Below are 19,775 nucleotides of genomic sequence, written 5' to 3' on the forward strand. Positions count from 1 at the left end.
CAGCTTAGCAGGACAAGGTAGAAAAAATGAGCTAAAACAAAGAAACAGAAAAATAAAGTGACATCTCCACTGTTTTATACAACAGATAGAGCTTATATAGCAGAATGCATTTCTAGTGATTCATATTCTTCTGTCAAGGACCGTTATGTCCCTGTTTATCAACATCCCTTTTTTCAAGTCACTTTCAGCAGGTGGTCTTTTAAAAGCACAACAATAATCTGTTTGAATTTAAGGATGAAAGTCAGTGAGAGACATGGAAAATTCTCTTCTTTCTAAAGTGCTGCCCTGCATAATATGAAAAACTTTCTGCTTAAGATGAAATGAATAGTTGAAACACATAACGTTGTGATTTCCATTTCCTACCAAACTAATCCTGTAACACTGGCAGCGAGCAGTGCAGCAGCTGAATGGTCCGGGCCAAAGTAGTCATTTACTGCATATGGCACAGCAAGAATCAGACCCATGTGTTTCTCTCACTTTTCACTAGGAGTTTTCCTTCTTTTATTACTCCTTCTTTTAATTTCATTTTTCTTCCTGCATTCAGAAATAGCGTATCTATTTGCACTTCTGGCTTATTCACTGAAAATTAGAAGTCAAGTCAGCCTAAAAATAAAGGGTGTATCTACCAAAATTAGAAAATAGTTACTTTAATCTTAATATGTATTTACTGAATTTCTATTTGGAATAGAGAATTCATGTTTCAAAATAAATATGCCTACGAAAGAAATGTGGTTTTATTAATTACTGAGAAAGACCAAACAAAGTTAATACCAGATACCTATATAAGCTGAACTTATGAAACCCGAAGTCAGGCTTCCCAGTTTAACGTTTTTTCCTCATATTATTTTATTCTCATTAGTATTTATTCATTGCTTAATTCGTATAATCCAAAGCAATCCAGAAGCTACAAATAGCAGGAAAAAACAGTGTTTAGAATTACTAAAACAGTGAGGACTGACACCCCCTTGGTTTTTCTGGGCTTTGTTTTTCTCTTTGATGACTACTACCACCAGCACCATAAAAATCTTCATCCCCAAAATGTACTGAGCAAGCAAGAAATAGCACTTATTATAGCTGGTCAAGAAACACGTGCAAGTTGACAGCACTCACGTGCTGTCTAGTAGCTGTCAGATGGGAGATCTAGTGTCTGGGTCTATCTTGTCCTTTTAGTGGCAAAAACATCTGGTTTTCTGTTCTCCACCCAGCGGACAGTATTAATAAGGACTCTTAGGTGTCTTAGATGTCCTAGGTGTCTTAGACAATGTCTTAGTGGCATTGTCTTCCTTCCAAATGTAGCTGAAATTGCCAAATGTGTTAAAATATATTTTACTGGCAAATTGATAGACAGACCCAAAGACAGCTCAGTAGAACACATATGATTTCCTTAGGAAAGCGGACTAAAAATACAAAGCAAAACATACATTTAAGGAAATGTCACATCAGTTTCTCCCAAGTTTTACTTGCCTTTGGTTAGTTGGAATATTTTACCTTCAGTAAACACATGCCATAGATTTCTTTTGTGATTTCTTTGTTTGCTAACTGGCAAGCAAGAGTGAATTCTAATAAAGCGATGAATTTCTGGTCAGATTTGAAAAATAACAGAGAAAATAATTTTGAAGATTTCAATGAAAACATATGTTATTTGTTCAACCATCATATTTGTTCTTTTTACTTCTTCAGACACTAATAACACTTATTACTAGAGAAGCAGACTGTTATTTGCTCAGCTATAGCTGGTCTCAAAGCTATTACTTATAGTTTGTTCAGTGCTCAGAAATGTGTTCAGATATACAATGAAGTCAATGCTCTGAATAGATCTTACAATTAAGCTGAAAAGTGTAATATAAGAATCATTTAGATAATGATAGATAGTTTGCTTAACTGTAAATACTTTAGCCCTTTTCTTTTGGCCTTTCACTGTTTTTTTCTTTTTGCTGTTAATCTATATCTAAAGGACATTTAAAATTATGTGAGGAAGCTTTCAAAAGTGCGAAATGCTGAAGTTGGATGTTAACAGTTATGGTCCCCCGTTTCTTTTTCTGCCAGAATCCTCATTGTCAGCACATATTAAACACTGCAGTACAAATAAGGTACCAGAAAGAAGACTGGAGTCTTAGAACTCTGAGATTTGTTTCTAGGCAGATTTCTGCCCAATTTTGAAATTCAGACTGTGAAGCACTGACATGAACAGCTCTATTCTACAAACAGAATAACAGAATAACTGGGGTTGGAAGTGGCCTCTGAAGGTCATCTGAACACTCCTGCTGCCCAAGGGAGCAAGCTTAGATCAGGTTACTCATCCAGCCAAATTCTGAATACTTTCAAGGCTGGAAATCCCACAACCCCTTTATGCCATGTTTCAGTACTTTAATACCTCTTGGTAAAAAAAAAAAAAAAAAAAAAAAAAAAAAAGAAAAGAAAAGAAAAGAAAAGAAAAAAGTTCCTCATATCTAGCAGAAATTTCTTGTGTTGTAACCTGTGTCCTTTACCTTTTGTCCTGTTGTTGAGCACCTCCAGGAGGAGTCAGATACCCTCTTCCTTACACCATCCCATTGGGTATTTATGCATATTATTAAGATCTGCCAGAGCCTTTTCTTCTCCAGGCTGAATGATCCCAGCTCTCTCAGCTTCTCCTCATATGACAGATGCTTCAAGCCCTCAGTTGCCTTCATGACCCTTCTCTGGACCTGCTCGAGTATGCTCATGTGTCTCTTGTACTGGACAACCCAGCACTGGACACAGCACTCCAGATGTGCCTCCCCGGAGCTGAGCAGAGGGGAAGAATCACCTCCTTTGACCTACTGGAAGTGCAGCCCAAGAGGCTGTTGTCTTTCTTTGCCAGGAGGATGCATGACAGTTTCCTGGCAAACTTGTCTACCAGAACCCCCAGGACCTTTCCTGCAAAGCCTGTTCCCACTCGGTGTGCACCCAGCCTGTCCTGCTGTGTTTGTTGAGTTAAGCTGAGAGTTATGCCAAAAAACAAGGCACAGATCTACACAGATAAGCTAGTTTGTTTCTTATTACTCTGTTTGCACACCTATAGGCAGGTCTAGAGATAAAAATACCTTATGAGTGGGTGAACTGTGTATCATCTTCTATTGAATCTCGCAAACACAAAATATGTTTGCATCAGAAACAGCTAGAAGGAATACCAGGGTGATCAGTTCAACCTCTGTGCTACTTAAAGTGACCACATCTAAAAAAAATCCTTCACTAAGCCAGGCAACATGCTTCTCCAGTATTTTAGCTCCTTGTTCTCTGCTACTGAATACTCTGCTACTTCTTCCTAATTTCTGATAGTCCTCTTTGGCAGATTTTTACTAGGAATTCAGTTTAACTGTGTCTCCATAAGGAGCTTCATGCAAAGCTCAGCAAAACAAACTGAAAAACACAGGCTAACTGTGATTACATTTGCCCGGGACCTTTATGTTTACTTCTTTCTGAAATAATATATTGCTATTCCTATGATAATTTCTGGTTTCTGAGTCTTCTCCTTATGCAGTAACATTTACAGTGGCTTTTTCTATATTTGTACACACAAATATCCACATAAACATATACACATGAACATGTACAGGACTCTATTCAGCAAAAACACGTTTCTCCTTTCTGCAAGAATGGCAATGGATTTCTTTTCTTCTTCCATCTGCAACAGCTCCATCCTCTCCCACCCTTCTCCATCTGACAAAGTTCAAACCTTAGCACTCTGTGTTAGACATCTTCCAAGGTGTCCACTGTGAGCAGCAGCATCTTCTGAATTTTGCATAGTGAAATAGTTTTACTGTTAGAGATCATCAGTCTGGCCCCTGGTCTACCAGACAGGCTGATTCCAGACTTTTTTTCTTGCTCCCTGCCCTCCCCTGCACGTAAGAATTTAACAGGCTGTTTTCCAGTAGATAAGCGCTTTCCTCAGCTCTGTCAGTGCTCTGTATCAGCAAGATCAAGCCTGGCTGCTCATCTAGGTCTGTATTTGCCTTTAAAAAACAGAGGTGAAAACTGCTGTGCAGCATCTGACACATACTTCAGTGTATACAGTTGAACTGATACATAATAATAAAAAGTATGTACATTGCAATATTAAAAATTAAACATGGATGTAAAGTTGTCACATAGCAAAGTATTAGTACAGTGAATCTAATCTTGTAAAAATTACAAGTCGATAAACTCTAATTAATAAGAGCTAACAATACTTATTAACAAGCGTGGTAGGGAAGTAGCTGCACAGCGTCTTGGACATTGTTCATAGCTGTCTAACTAACTCATTTTTTTCAGTGTGTTACTTGACATCACTGATCCTCAGCTTTCCCAGCCTTAAAGAGCCTTGAGGTATGTAGCTGAAAAGTACCATGTACATGTTAGCACTGAGAACCAAATCTCACTGATGGCTAAAATGGAGCAGGCTGTCACAGCAAGATTGATTATTGTTGTTACCATCAAAATGAAACTAAATAAATGTGTGAGTAGCGAAAAGTACAGAAGCTGACATACTGCACTCCTCCTTGGACTGCTCTTTGATACTTTGCCACAGGAGTGCTAAACCTGAAAACATAATGTTTGACTGCTCAGTTTCTCTAAATTAATCAAGTTGTAAATTTAGCTGCTTTTAAAAACTTTTTTTCTCATCTTAATTTCCAGTGTGTCTACTAACTAAAGCTAGCAAATAGAATTCTTTCAAATGGTATTTGGATCACTAGCATAATTAATTTACAATAATAATAATAATAAATTATAACACAATATATTAATAAATTACAACAAAGTACTTACAGGAAAGGAGAAATTAACCAGACACATGAATTAAATAGAGTAATGACTCAATCATTCTTCCACAATTTGTTCTGCTTTCCTGTTTGTCATGAATACAGCAGTGCATTAGCACAAAGGATTACTAGCACAACACATAGATAAGTATTTTGCAAGAGAATGCATTGGTTTTACATGTAGTTTAGTTGCATAATGAGGATTTCTTTATCCCTTGAGTCAGAAATTGCGTGGACTTCCTCCCATTTCCCTCTGTATCTTTTTGGTTTGCATGAACGAAATTCAGGTTTAGTTCTGTTCACACAGAGCCACAGGAGCAGATCATTAGTCAAAGAATTTGGTATGTGCACAACACACAGTGATAAGGGCTGGTAGCAACACTGTTGGTCTTACACTACTTCAGGGACACGGTAGCAGCTCCATGTGCATCTCTTGAGTCCCAGGGGGTTTGAGAGGTTCATAAATTGCCTTTTCCTCATCATTCCTTTCTCTCCATGCTTTTTTTCCCTGGAGGCCTGCGGAATTGCTTCTAAGCTACACTGTAATGTCAATGCAAACTGATAGCACTTCTCCTTGAGGGAGCCAGCTGCCGGCACTGCCACCAGCATCTTCCTCGTACCACTCTCTGCATCGGCTCATTTTCTGTCTTGCACACAATAAAAGTCCTACACTGCACAGTAATAAAAACACATCTTGTGACTGCACCACACAACTGATGAGGTTTGAACCTGAGAAATAGGTTATTTCAGTTACTGAAAAGAACAAATAGGTGGTAGAAGACAAAAGATGAATACAAACAGTTTGGAGGATTTGTAAAGTGACCTTCTTTTTACACCCTTCCTCTCTTTCCTCATCTCCTTTTTCTCTACAAGTCTGCATATCCCATGTATCTCTGAGTGAGCTTTTCGCAGGAGTAGGATCTGGATGCAAAAGACTTCAGCAGCAGCAGAAGGTAACCAGCTGTGCTCAGGGCACCAGGTAATGGCCTTTGAGCCACCTCCCCAGGTTTTCTTCCACGGCAGCTGCCTGCACCAGGCAGGGCTGTGCTGGGCAGGGGCTGTGTGGCAAGGATCCTGCCCCTTCCCATCACTGTGCCAGCTCAGCGCCCGCCTTTACAACAGGGAAAGAAATGCCGATTTGTAAGGACCCTCTTCTGCTTCGTTTGTTGCCTTCTTTAGCATCCTCTCTGGTGGCTGTAGGCTGTTAACAGTCTGCCCTTTCCCCAACAGCAGTGCCCTTTCACGAGCAATAGCTGTTAAAATTAAGCTTGTTTCTCAATTGCTTTTTTATGGCTTAGTAAAAGATTTATCCTTGCTTCAGATATTGTATAAAATCCCATTTCAGTTGTGGTTTATATCATCACCATTTCTGCCACAATATTTCAGGTCAAAGTCTCAATCTGCCATCTTTAACAAGTCTCAACACTTTTTATATTGTGTTAGACAGACTTCATTTTATTGCAGGTGTTCTTTTTCTTAAGGCAGTGGATTGTGACACAATAGCAAAGAGAAAAACCTTTGTTAAAGTCCCGTTGGTAATGCAGAGCTATTTGAAGAGATTGTAGAGAGAAGAGATGTAACTGAAAATAAGTCCTTTTTACTCCAGCTGTACTGACCTCCATCTTCTGGAAATCATAACTGGGAAATTTCCTGCTACAGAAGTTAAGCATTCTTTTAAAATCACTTATATGCAATATCTGTTTCATAGTAGTAGAGAACAGAGGATGACATGGGGCCTGATTCTCTGTTCAGATGCTGATGTAAGTCTGGAAATGGTTTTATCAAAGTCAGTGAAGTTGCCACTGCTGCGGGAAAAAAAAAAAAAAAGATAAAAAAGAATCAAAGCAGACACTGGTAGCTCTTCTTTTCAATAGTGGAATAGTTTCTGAATTTCATGAGCCAGACTATTGTTCAGCTAAATGGAAAAAACAGGATTGTATGTTAAAGTCAGAAAGTTCAGAATTGTGTCTGAAGCTTAAGTTGAATTCAGATCTCACTGCCCCTGCTTTTATCACACTTTAAAGTCAATGCTGTAACTCTAGTTACTTTTGATTACTACAGGAAAGACTGAAATCAGAATAAGGCATTTTCTTAATTGCAGTTTAGTAGATCAGCAACTAAATATTCTCACAATGTACTATTCTTTTTAGTTTCTTATACATAAATGCATTTGGTAATGTGAATAGAGCCTAAGGCTGACTTTTTCTTTAAAGTTCACCTCTCTGAGGACACTCCCATACAGAATGATATTTGGAAAAAAGAAAAAAAAAGTCTCATTAGATTGTGAAACCACCTTGATAGTGTAATGGCCTTAATATTTCACTTTCTTTGATTCTATGCTGTTGCATTTACTGAAATGAAGCTTTCACTCGTAGTGTGACTACTGGATAATACATGGAATAGCTCTTGTTGTCTTCCCTGTTAATGGTAATTTGGAAAGCAGATTGTATTTTCTTATTCATTCTTTCTCAGAACAGTGTTATTTAGTTATTTCCTCGGTTTTACAAATAAGACTATAAAAGAGCTCCAATTCTAGGTGCTAGCCGCCTCATGCCTTAAATTAAAACATAGAAATCAATATACAAAAGCCAGTGCAGAATCCTGCTTTACCTTGCCCTCATCCTTCCCCAAAGAAGTCACAAATCAGTTCACCCTTCCCTACACCTTCTTCCCAAAACCTCCCTGGGAAAGCTGAGATCACCTTAAATTCTCGTGCAACAAAAGCCAGGTGCAATATCTGTGTGTGTTGTTTAAGGAGAAATCAGAGTGAGACTACAGAGCAAAAATAAATGTTTAGAAGATGTAAGTGAAGAAGTACTATGTGAGGGGGAGGAATGGGTTTGATCCCACTCACTCAGGTGTCCCAAAGCAATGAAAGAGACAGTGACACATGGAGAGGGTCTTCCCTGACCTACCAGGACCCTGACTTACCATATCAACAGTTTCATGGTGTATCACGGCCTATGTGACTAGCAAAGCCCATCTATGATGCGTAGCCCTGTGCTCAGGTTTTGCAACTGGCCAGGGTGAGAGCCAAGCTGGAGCTCCTGTTCCCTGAGCAGAGGCACCATGGGTGGCTGTGGCAGCATCACCTTCTCCTCAGGGCCTTACTTTAGAAGTGAAGACAGTTCTCACTGCCTGTGGAGGGGTTTTGATAGATAAAGATTTGTTGCTGAATTAGTCAGGCTCAAAGGAATCTCAGGGCCTCTTAGAGAAGCTGAGAACAGAATCTGCTGTGAGAGAGAGGGGCGTTCCTCAATCACCGGGGTCCTGGCGTGGCGTGAATCATCGGACATATCATCAGTGAGACTCCAGCGCATGGACAGCCCACGATACTCATTTAGCGAATCCATGCTTGGAGCGTGGACGCGTGATTAGAATATAGTTACGTATATAAGGAGACTTGTTTCTGTAATAAATGGCTTTAGCGTGATTCACATTGAAACGACTTGTTTTGCTGAGTCCTTATCTCGTTCCTAGAACTGCCCACCTTGTGCTATACATGGGTCTGCCACCTGCCCCATGGATGCTCAGGACCTGTCTAAGAGCATGGGACCCACAGGCACACAGAGCATCTTATTCGGTGGCAGGAATGTGCTCTTTTGAAGTAATCTCCTGATTGTGACTATTTACTGTGCTGCATTTCACAGCAAGGGTGGACTCAAAATACATAAATTGGTTTTCTTTTGGATGGTGCCACGCAAGAAGATTCTCTCATCTGTCAAAATCTCAGTAGTGTTTTTCCCTTTCAGAATAGATTTGCTGGATCTTTTACCTGACCCTTCTGCTCTGCCATAGAAGAAAAATATTTTTCCCTCACTCACCAGCACTCGTCTGTTTACTTCGTTGTTCAGGGCAATATCAACTGTCCTGTATATGGAATCTTTGAAGTCTCATCTCTGTTAAAGCTCTAATCACTTCTAACCAGTTAAAGAACAGAAAACAAAAGTGTGAAAGTTTGCATTGCAGACTGTATAGCTGTCAGAAACTTTGCTTGTTGCTTCAATTTATCTCAGTGAGGAAGCATAGTATAGAGAAAGGTGGTTCTTCAGGCAGCAAGAACTCAAATCCTGTTTTATAGATCATGATCTGCATGGAGTATTCAAGAAAGGTGACTGTATGTATGTCTTGGATATTCAAAAATATGAGATGGTCATGGAAGGCTGTTTAACTAAACAGGCATTTTTTTCCTAAACCATAAATAATTCCTGGTTTGCAAACTGCATGTGATCAATAACCATAAACATTTCAAATTCAAAATCAGAACTGTATCCAATCTCAGTTGGAAATGCAAGCCATATAACATCATTTCTCTGTCTGCCTGATGAACATTCTTAGGGTGAAATTTGTCTCAGTTAATATTAGGGATATAAAATGTAGGTGTCTACATCAGAGCTAATCATAATCAACTCTTTTTCTAGTCAGTGCAGAAAAATATGTACTTTCAGGGCACAAGCCGTCTAATTAATTTTAGACATGTGCTTTAGGATAAGATGAATCATTTCCTCAAAGTGCCTGCTCTTTCCACTGACTATAAAGGAAGTTAAGACAACTGCATCATACATAAATGCGTACCTCTATCTCTCACCCTAAGAGACAAGTTTTGAGAGAACACACTGGAAAATTCAAATTTTAATTTAAAAAATATTCTGTATTGTTCACATCAAATCCAAGAAGTCTGCAGTGATATCTAGATGAATTTGCTAGAAATAAGCACAGAAGCAAATCTGGTTAATCACTTGCAGCATTTACATTGACAGCTATGGATATGTGTCTGACATACCTCAACCATTACAGGTTGATCATGTGGTTGACTGATATGTTGCAATGATCATCACAATTTGTGTTATGAAACCAAACCAGGAAATAGATCACTAAGGGTGTCAATTGCCAAAGCCACATTGGCTTCCAAGAGCTCGAATGGAACTGCAGCACTTTTTCCAAGCTAGGGATCTGGTACACTGTTGCCACATCACATCTTAAATAATGTTGGTCCACTTACATTCAAACGGTGATACTGTAGTTACTTAAAAATGTTGAGCTTTTTAATGTGCTTTTTAACCTGCGTCAGTTTCCTTGTAATGGGGAGGAAAACATATTTTCATTACCTTGTGTTGCTGAAGAAGTGCAGATGTAAAAGCCCCCCAAGTATAATGGTAGCGATGGCATTTATGCACTGATCTTAATGGGAATTTGACTGAGTACAAAATAAGCAATTTATTTATATGAAGGTTGAAAATCTGGTCATGGCTTGGGGGGGACGGTTTCTTTTTTTAGCTTTTGCTTTTTAAATATGAACATTTTAGCTATAGACTATAAATACAAAATAGAGGCTGGGAAACAAGAAGAACAAAAGGATAATAGACAAATTGTTTATTTACTTTATTACTTTCAAATAATGAAATGAAAACAGTTCTGACAAGATGCTTATGCCACATCCCATCAATTTTCCTTTCAACTCTGATGTAGAAGCAAATCAACTTATTGGAACAATGGAGCCAAGAGTCAAGGATTTCCAGGTCTTAATCCAGACTTAGATCCTGGATCCTTGCATGTCTTTGACTAAATTATTTAGTCCTTCAGCAACTTGTCTCTCATCTCCAAAATGTGATGCTATTTTTTACTGCGCTAGGAAAAGGGGCTGCAAGGCTTAGTGAATGTTTGTTCTGTATTTTGGACATGCGATGTGACCCATAAAGCCAAAAAGTTGCCAAGTCTTCAGGACAGGACCTAGGGCTAAGATTTCAAAGCAGGAACGGAGGCAGATCTAGGCTTCCCATTACTTACTGAGCAGGCTGCACTGCATGCAAAACTTTTGGCTGTATCTTATTTATTCATTTGGAAGGAAGCTAAAATGCTTTGTGGAGATGAGTACATGAAGCAGGAAAAAAAACAAAAAAAAAAAAAACAAGCCACACACACACACAAAGAGACAAAAAATACCCCATGTTTGTGCCTCAATCAGTCTTTCTAAATGAGTAGTAAACTATCAAAAGTAAGAGTCAAAATATCTCTTTACTGGTATTAAATGTAAGCTTCATATCACAGGTATTAATGTTAATTTCTTTAGTAAAAACAGCTTTAATCTGCAATGAAACTATTAACACCATTTTCTACTGACAAAATATTCTTTCCTCATTTTTTATTTTCAGCACATTAAGAATAAGATGCATTCCATCATAGGAACATGATGATATTGATACATAGGAACATAGGAACAGCAATGATATTGATACAAGGCAAAGGCTGACATAGTTTTTGTCTAAACCCTGTTGCTGATCTTGCCATATTGGGACTGTTGCAGCTACTCATCATGGTTGTTCCCTTTTTGCATCACTTGATGCTGTATTTTGGTTAAACACTAAGGCAGCCTCGATGCCCTTTCTTGCTAAGTCCCTACTCATACCTGTTCCCAAAGTCTTTAGCAAATTACTAGGAGCTGAATAACACTTGCAGTACTTGACCACCTCAAGGGCAAACAGCTTTGAACAGTTTTGATCCCAAGAGATGAAAACATAATTTGATTCATAAATTCCACACTTACTGAAAATGAAAAGGTGTCTTAGCAAGTAGGCTTTCTAGCTAATGTGTGACCTCCTCTTTCTGAATTTGTATCCTGTAGCTAATTGCTCTGTTTAATAAAAGTATATACTACACTTACATTTTCTGTCATACGGAAAACACTCAGATTACCAGTTAATTACAGGGTGTTTCAAAAAGATTTAACCAATTTGAGATAACTTTATCTCTGCAACCAGGAACTGCCCGTGATTGAAACTCTTACAGTCTGTACAGCAGGTGGAGGGAGCATAGAGCATTTGTTAAAAGGTTACTAAAACTTGGTAACTCATTAAACCATTTGTAAATTCGTATGTAATTCTAACATATTTGGTCCATCTTTTTGAAACATCCTGTACTTTACTCGTTTTCATTTTAGCCTTTTCTCATTATTAAGGACCTGGAAAGTTATAGCTACTTTATTGGAGAAAGAGTCTCAACATTTTATTACTGATGTTATACATTTCAGAATTTATATCTATCTGGATATGAAAACACCTGTCTAGAGAAAACAATATGACATTGTTTGCCTTTTTTTTTTTTGTTCTTATTTCTCTCCCACAGATCGTAAGCGTGGGAAAGCATGTTAAAGGATACCATTATATTGTTGCCAACCTGGTAAGATACTTTTCTAGAATTATATCACTGCTCGGTAAGTGAAACACTCCGTTTTACTTTCAAGTTGTAGCACTTCACACAGCATTTGCCATTTGTCACTAATATGTGGTTGCACATAATACAGTCTTTATGGTGCGTAAAAGAACTTAGTTTTGTTGTTACAGCCATCTAGACAAGAGGGGCACAATGTTATGCTCTTAAATTTTATCAAAGTCAATGTAGCATAAAGGACTGCTAAGTGTATTTTGTGAATTAGAATTTACAGAACTACACTATGATTTTTGACTACTTTTTTAATATTAGTAACATAACAATTATTGAGGTGAATTTTCTAGATTCTCCAGGGAATATTCTTTTTGCTGTAAGATCAGCTATTTCCGGTCAAATTACTAGTGCCATATTTTCACTCTTAAATCTAAACTGCACATTAACACAGATAATGTTGAGAAGAGGGTAAAGAAAGTGTAAATGCAGTGTTTTATTTTTAAAATAAGCCATTCTTTAAGCTGAAATACCTGCTTGGTGAAGCACAATGAATGTGGGACAGAGTCTAATGTATGCTTTAAATTGTTTTCTTTTTACTCTCCCTCAAGGAATTTTAGTTGACATGAAATATTTCATTGTGCTCTGCTGTACTTGTACCTTAACTTGAGATCACTTGAGATTATTTTTAAGACCTCAGGCATTTTAAATGAGTCATGTCTCTTCTCTTAGGTCTTACAAATTAGATCTGGAGCATCACAAATTTGTAGCTCCCCAAGTAACTTTTCCCGTGCAAAATAATTGCTGTAAACATGGAACCTGATGTTGCAGTGAACTATTAGTGGGATATTAAGGCACATCTACTCAGCAGCCTCAGCAGGGGCACATGTTGCTATCTACTGGCTGCTCAATAATGTGGCTAATACGACTTCCTGATCCATCATCGTTTATATTTACTGTCAGAATGCTTTAGGACATGAATCAAATCCCTGCCCTTAACAGTTTTTTTCCCTGGGATATTGGGTCAGTACCCCACAATTTTTGGGGTTTTTTACTAATTTTTTTTTTTTTTTTTTTTTTTAGCAAAGTGTGATAATACACTTCTGTTTGTATTGAGAGATGCCAATCAGAAGAATTTAAGAAAATAAAAATAAGATACCTCTAAGCTAGCATTAAACATAGCAGCTAGGAGAGGAGCAAAAAGATCCATGCTTGCTCCTTAGGTTACTTTAGCAGTTTGCGTTGTGCAGTTTCCTGAAGTTCAGTTATGTCTGTAAAGGCAAATTTTACTAAAGATTTTGTCTTTACACGTGCGAAACAGATTACCCTGAGAAACTAAATCAGGAGGTATATGTACTTTATTTTTTCTTTCAGTGTTGGGGTTCACTTTAGGCTTTCAATATGTAGCAGATCTACATGTGTACCACCATCTAGTTCACAAAATTGTGATTCTGATGTTAAGTTTTCCTTGCATTAACAGTGAGATCCTCATGCACTCTCTCTGCTTTCTGATGTCTATTACATTATCTCAGATACCTTCAGCCTAAACAGTGAATCTTGGAATAAATGTATTTACAGAATAGCATTGTTCATTTTGCAAGCATGCAAAGAAACAGGGATATGTTGGTTAAAGCACTAGTACAGTGTTCACTCAAATCTGCCAACTTTGATGGAAATTGGATTAAGGCTTTAATATTTCTGCAGGCACTTTTCAGATGATTCACCAAAGGCATTTCTTCAAAAACTGTCTGCCATTCCCAGCACTGTGTTGCTTAGCTGTCAAGACCACCCTAGCAATAATGTGGGAAATTTATTTCTTGGTTTTGTTTGATTCTTTATTACACAAATTAAAATTGACAACCAAGGTTCGGCATTATTCTCTGGTTTTAAGTTTTGGCTTCTAATGGAAACCTGCTGCTCTACATTCTTTATGCTGTGTTGCTGACCTAGAACAGATTGGACCCACAGTGGTGTACGAGGACAAACAATCTAAAATTGATTTTCTAGGGATTCAAAGATATTTCACTGGAGAGATTTATGCATGGAGGAGCCAATGTGACTGGGTTTCAGCTGGTGGATTTCAGTACCCCCATGGTAACTAAGCTGATGCAGCGCTGGAAGAAGCTGGACCAGAGAGAATACCCAGGGTCTGAGACTCCGCCGAAGGTACTGACTGATCTGAAGCACTGCCAAACATATCATTCAAGTGTTCTGATTTCTGACTAACATTATTGAATACAAAAATGAAGACCTTAATAAGGCAGTTGATCTTACTATTGCTGGAAACTAATTATGCCTGTCCTTATGATTGTATGATAGAAACAAACTGCAACACTGGCATACTTTAATGTCCTTTGTCACTTATTCTCCAGATTCACCCCTTTACTGACAGGAATTAAAGGTCAAATACTTAACTGACAACTTAATTTCAACCAATTTTACATGAGTTAGTCTAATTATCTAGATTCACTTAGAGTGCAGAGTTTTTCTGACAGCTGAATTCTTCTGTATATAAGATGCAACATCAATTGTAAATTTACCACCCTTAAATTTTCATTTGGAGTTTCCTCTGGAAATTCCATCCACCTCAAAACCTGGTGTAGTAATCACTTTCAGGCACGATCTTACAGTGAAATTACATCCCAGTGTTTCTCTATTGTAATCCCTCACAGATGGGTAACAAAATATTTCTCTTACCTATAATTTTCTTGGCAGGCAAATGACAGCATAGCTATAAATGTGACTTCATCAAAATAGTTCTGTTATTATACATGCTAAGGCATGTCAGACCTAGTTGAAACTGGGCTCCATTGTGCTGGGCACTGTGGAAAGATAAACAATCAGCCCTCCCTTGGCTGGGAGATTGGTAGGTTGGCAAAGTCTTGACAAAGTATCAGCATGGATAATACAAAGCATAGATATATAATTCAGTGCATATTCAAGAAAATTATGTTCTGGAGGAGAAAAAACAAACAAACAAACAAAAAACACAACAAAAACAAAACAACCAAGGATGCTGTGGTCTATGGAGTGTAGACATCTTGAAGCCTGAAGTACTGGTGACAGGAACAATTTAGCTTATAGGATTCCTTGCCACGTAAGCAGGATTGTGCTGCCTGCTTCTGAGAAGTTATCATGGTTAATCTGAATCACATGTGATTCACTTACAGATAAACAAAATTTGCAATTATAAAGATAAGCCATGTCTCAAAGGTCTTATAATATGCAAGACAAAAGAAAGGACGGAAATCAGACTTTGAATAAGTAAATTTAAATTTTGGTATTTAGGTATCTGCTCATTAGCTGTGCGTTATTTCAGTTATGTTTAGTCAGTGAGTTACTGTTGCTTTTTTGTTGAGTAAGTTGGGTGGGTGGGATTGTTCCCTAACATACAAGACAATTGGATAAAAGTTAAGACTTCAGTATCTCCAGTTTAATTTGTCTCTTTTAATAGCTCTTCAGAGACAGATTTCTCCACCCTTAAGAAACACAGTTTTAAAGTTGGAGCTACTGAAATGTACTCTCCTCATGCCCACATTTTTTCCTTGGGCAAAATTACTTTTGATTTTGAGGAGAGTTTTTTCCTAAGTGAAAGTATAGAAACTGCTGCATAATGAATCAAACTAGAAATATGAGACACCAACTCTAAAGCAGAGTTTTTGTCCATCTATTTAGTATACATCTGCGTTAACATACGATGGAGTACTTGTGATGGCTGAAACTTTCCGTAATCTTAGAAGACAGAAAATTGATATTTCAAGGAGAGGAAATGCTGGTGATTGTCTTGCTAATCCTGCAGCCCCATGGGGTCAAGGAATTGATATGGAGCGGACATTAAAACAGGTAAGGGTGGGCCTTATTCTAGTGATCTTTGTGAATATTGGATTCTAGTTGTATATTATATGATTTGGAAAATATTACATATGAGGTTACTAATGGGAGAGGGGAAATCTCTTTTTCTTTTGCCATTTGGGAACAGCTGAGGCTCTTCTTCTTGTTCTGCTTTGTAAATTGTAATGAAGGCAGAGGAGAACTACTACTATTTGAACTACTATTAATTCTATTAAGATAGTTAGGACTTCCTCCACTGAACTGGTGAACTCATGTGTTACTTTTGCATTATATGCCTGGCTATACAGATACTGTAATTTAAGGAAAAATGTATAGCTAGATAAGATAACCTTTCAAATATGTTTCTGTCGTCCTGAATAAAAGTAGATTTCTCCCAGGGAAATCACATAGGTAGTATTTTTTTCTTTAAAAAGAAATAACCCAGAGCTATTGCTCTCTGATGTCAGGATTTTGAATTCCTGATGAATGTGAATGCCTAGAAAGTTCCAGATCTCTGTCAAGAAGATTTAGCCTTTCCTTTGAATGGGACAGTAAGAAAATAAAAATCCTGCAGTAGAATTTAAATCATTGCAAATGAGCAGGCTCCACTGAGAAGAAACTGCTGAGAAGAAGGGACTGCTGACAGAGCTGGCAGCTCTGTGCCTAGAAGCCAAGGTTTAGTCCTGGAGAAAAATCTGCAGAGATAGAAATAGACAGAGGGAAAGAGTTAGTGGTTTAAATCCACATCCTGACTCTTAGGGATAGAAATAAAGCATCTTGTGTGCTTCACATACTCCATGCAGACGCACAGATCTCTGAAAATTGAGAGAAGCATGAGGTCAGGCTTCTGTGTTTGGATGGACAGCATGAGCCTTCAAATCCAGCCAAAGAGGTTTGCAGGACTGGATCCTGATAGAATCAAAGCCAGCAGCAATATGGCTGTGGGTTCTTTGGGATGATGACCACACTCTGAGTATCCTTTGGTGAGGCAGAAAAGCACTGGAGGAAAAAACAGAGTTCTGGTTTCAGCTGAAACACAGGTGGTAGAAAACTGCCCCAAGAAATTTTATGCCATTACATCTGTCCTTCTCCACTCTGGGACTTGAAAACACTCTTTTCAGGCCCTGTGCATGTCAACCATCTTCTGTGACAGTAAATCGCTTTACTGGGGCCAAGACTGTTGTCAAGTTTACCTTGATGAGCAGTAGAATCTCAATTTGTACATTTAAACCACCAGAGTGTGAACTAAAAGGATATATGAGCTCAGGCAAAACATCCTTTGGGTTTATTTCATGTCATCTTAAATATTCCACAGGAGTGATGAGAATGGTAAAAAATGTACTTCCTTTCGGATCTGCAGCTGGAAAGTGTTGAGCCACACAGCATAAAAAAATAAAAGGTCCATTGTGTGTCTTTGTTAGCACTTAGATAGTGGTATATCTAAGCCTATTTTGAGCCAAGTAACTAAATTTTTACTTTATAATACCTGACTATTCTACAGTGGTGTTGTTATGGTAATTTAAGGACATAGCCAGGATAACTTTCACTGCTTTGTGACATGTGGATTAAAGTATGTAAAGCTGGATCTTCATGCTGCTTTTTCTTCGATTTGTAGGTTCGAATACAAGGATTGACAGGAAATGTTCAGTTTGACCACTATGGTCGCAGAGTCAACTACACCATGGATGTCTTTGAGCTGAAAAACACAGGCCCTCGGAAGGTACGTGCTGACAGTGTTTACTATCCTGACATCTTATAGAGGAGTTATGTATGATTAAATGATTGTGCAAACATATTAAACTGGATTCTGTAAGGTTTAAAAAAATAATCTATATTGAATATATGTGTAGTAGTTCTGGTGAATGCAGGTTTAAGCTTAATTTGCTACTAGATACTATTATTCAGTGCAACAAATTGGGGAACACAAAAACAAGCATGTGTCTTGGACTGGTGGATGTCAGTCAGTCAAGCACAGTAATGAAAAGCAGCTGGATGGCATGTTGCTAGGCTGCTGGGTGATAGAAAATGGTCAGAACACTGAATAGTAGACATTTCTTGTATCTTCTCCAACAATTTTTCTCTTGCGAATTACCAACATTTTTAGGTGGGGTCATCTGAATGTTCTGTGTAAACATGAATCATAGGCTATAACTCCCATAGGGCTTTTAAGGGGGAAAGGAAAGAAGAGAGGTGGAAGAGAGAATGCCCTGAACACTTATATTTTCTGAAATTAATTAGAGTATCTAATCCTGTGTGCTTGATTGGTTGCTTGAAAGCAACTTAGTTAAATGCACATTAACACCTATGCCCAAGCAGATCCTCCATGTCTGAATGCACATACCTTATCACTCACCCTAATCACTTTGGAAAAGTCAGCCTGGCTACTTTGTTAACACTTTCTCAGCTGTGTCAAAATTCATCCACTTTCCATAGTATAAAATAAAGAGCAGAAAATGTACCCAGGCCTCAAGGATTGTATTTCCTGTGGCCTGTTTTGTTTGTGAGGTCATCAGAACAAGGAAAAGAGGGAAGCTGATGGTGAATAGGAGAACCATGGCTGCTTGAGTAGGGCCAAAGCAATCAGAATTGAATTAAATGGTGCTGTGCTGTTAGGCCAGAGGTGACAAGCCCAGTAAATAGTACCCCAGGTGAACTGTGTGTCCCTGAAGACAGTTACATGCCATAGGGATGAGGAGGCAGAGTGTAAAACTGCAGACCCAGAGCAGAATTACACAATGGGATGAACAAATTTCCAGTATATCATAGCATAGAGCTGTAGACCACAGCAAAGCATGTGCCTGTGTATGAGACATATTGGTGCAGTTACCTCTTGAAAGTATGACAGATGGCTGAAGAATAAATTGGGAAAGGTGAGTCTGTCTTCCTCTTCTCTTGGGAAGTGCAGTGTCCCTGGCCAGGCAATGTATCTGACCGTGCTGCCCCTCCTGCACCCTGCACTGTCAGCAGCCAGGAGGGTGCACGGGGGGGCTGGGGTGCATCAAAGGCAAGTGGTGAAATGTGACCTTTCCGTCCTTGGTTCCAGTTATACAGGAGGCAATGCAGGGTGGAAAAGAAGAGGTTAATTAGGTCACCACTTCAGTAACTCATGAGGGAGTTTGCTCAGTGGCAAACTGTCAGAAGTGGCCTGTTGTTCGTGTTCCAACATTTGTCACCTGTTTTGGGAGAGGTGGCTGGCACCACTGCAGGGATGTCCCCACCCTCTCTTCTTGCCTGGAATTTAAGAGGAGGGTGGCTGCAAATAGAGGAGCTTACGTCTGTGGTGTGCTAGAGGCCCAAAGTGCTTTTCTTACCTTTTCAGGCATGTCTCTCTGCAATTCTCAAGCCATTACCTGTCTTTGATATAACAAGCTGTAACAGCTTAGACAGATCTGGCTACTCACAAGAATTTATTTCTCATGTATTACATAGTATTTTATATGTGATCATTGGACTAATTCTGTGCTCCAGCCTGACAAATCCTATATAATACGTGAGAAATGGCTATACTTAATTGAACTAAGAAGCCTTCACTTTCAATGTCTTCTTCTTGTGTCCTGCATAACATGACTTATGAGTCACCCAGCGCTATCTTTTCAGGACTTGCCTTTCTAGTCAGAGTCAAGCATGCCTCTAATCTTTGGAAAAGAGATTTTTGTTGCCCACAGCTTTAAGGTTGTAAACAGAGCATTACAAAATGGCACAGCGAGTCAGAGGCAGACTTCCATATAGTTTAGTAAAATGGGAAACAGTAGCCAATGCTCATATTAGTTTCATTTATACAGCATTTCTTACTTGGTTCTTGTCTGCAGAACGATAACAAAACCTGCTAGTGAGGGGAAAGGGTGTGAGGAGAAGGATTGTGGAGATGTAGTGGGGTGGCTCCCATGGCTGGAGTGTTGCAGTGGAGGGATATAGTCTCTTTAGGAAGGACAGGCAGGAGAGAGGGGAAGTGGCCATATAGGTGAGAGCAGCTGGAGTGCATGGAGCTCTGCCTGGGGATGGATGAGGAGCCAGCTGAGAGATTAT

At 38.7% G+C, this 19,775-nt stretch overlaps 1 protein-coding gene across 9 annotated transcripts in view; it reads left to right on the forward strand.

Annotated features, from left to right (window-relative positions):
- GRIA4 (glutamate ionotropic receptor AMPA type subunit 4) overlaps positions 1–19,775 on the forward strand; it is a 229,730-nt gene that overhangs the window by 138,042 nt on the left and 71,913 nt on the right. For all 9 annotated transcript variants that reach the window (XR_002412191.2, XM_005501476.4, XM_021286311.2 and 6 more), the window contains exons 5-8: positions 11,883–11,936; positions 13,926–14,084; positions 15,594–15,761; positions 17,365–17,469. Coding sequence is in view for 8 of the 9 variants with exons in the window: in XM_005501476.4 (XP_005501533.1) it covers positions 11,883–11,936; positions 13,926–14,084; positions 15,594–15,761; positions 17,365–17,469 (486 nt within the window). In the remaining variant the exon portion in view is untranslated. The remainder of the gene's footprint in view (positions 1–11,882; positions 11,937–13,925; positions 14,085–15,593; positions 15,762–17,364; positions 17,470–19,775) is intronic.

Source organism: Columba livia, chromosome 1 (assembly GCF_036013475.1).
Source record: "Columba livia isolate bColLiv1 breed racing homer chromosome 1, bColLiv1.pat.W.v2, whole genome shotgun sequence".
Lineage (NCBI taxonomy): Eukaryota > Metazoa > Chordata > Aves > Columbiformes > Columbidae > Columba > Columba livia.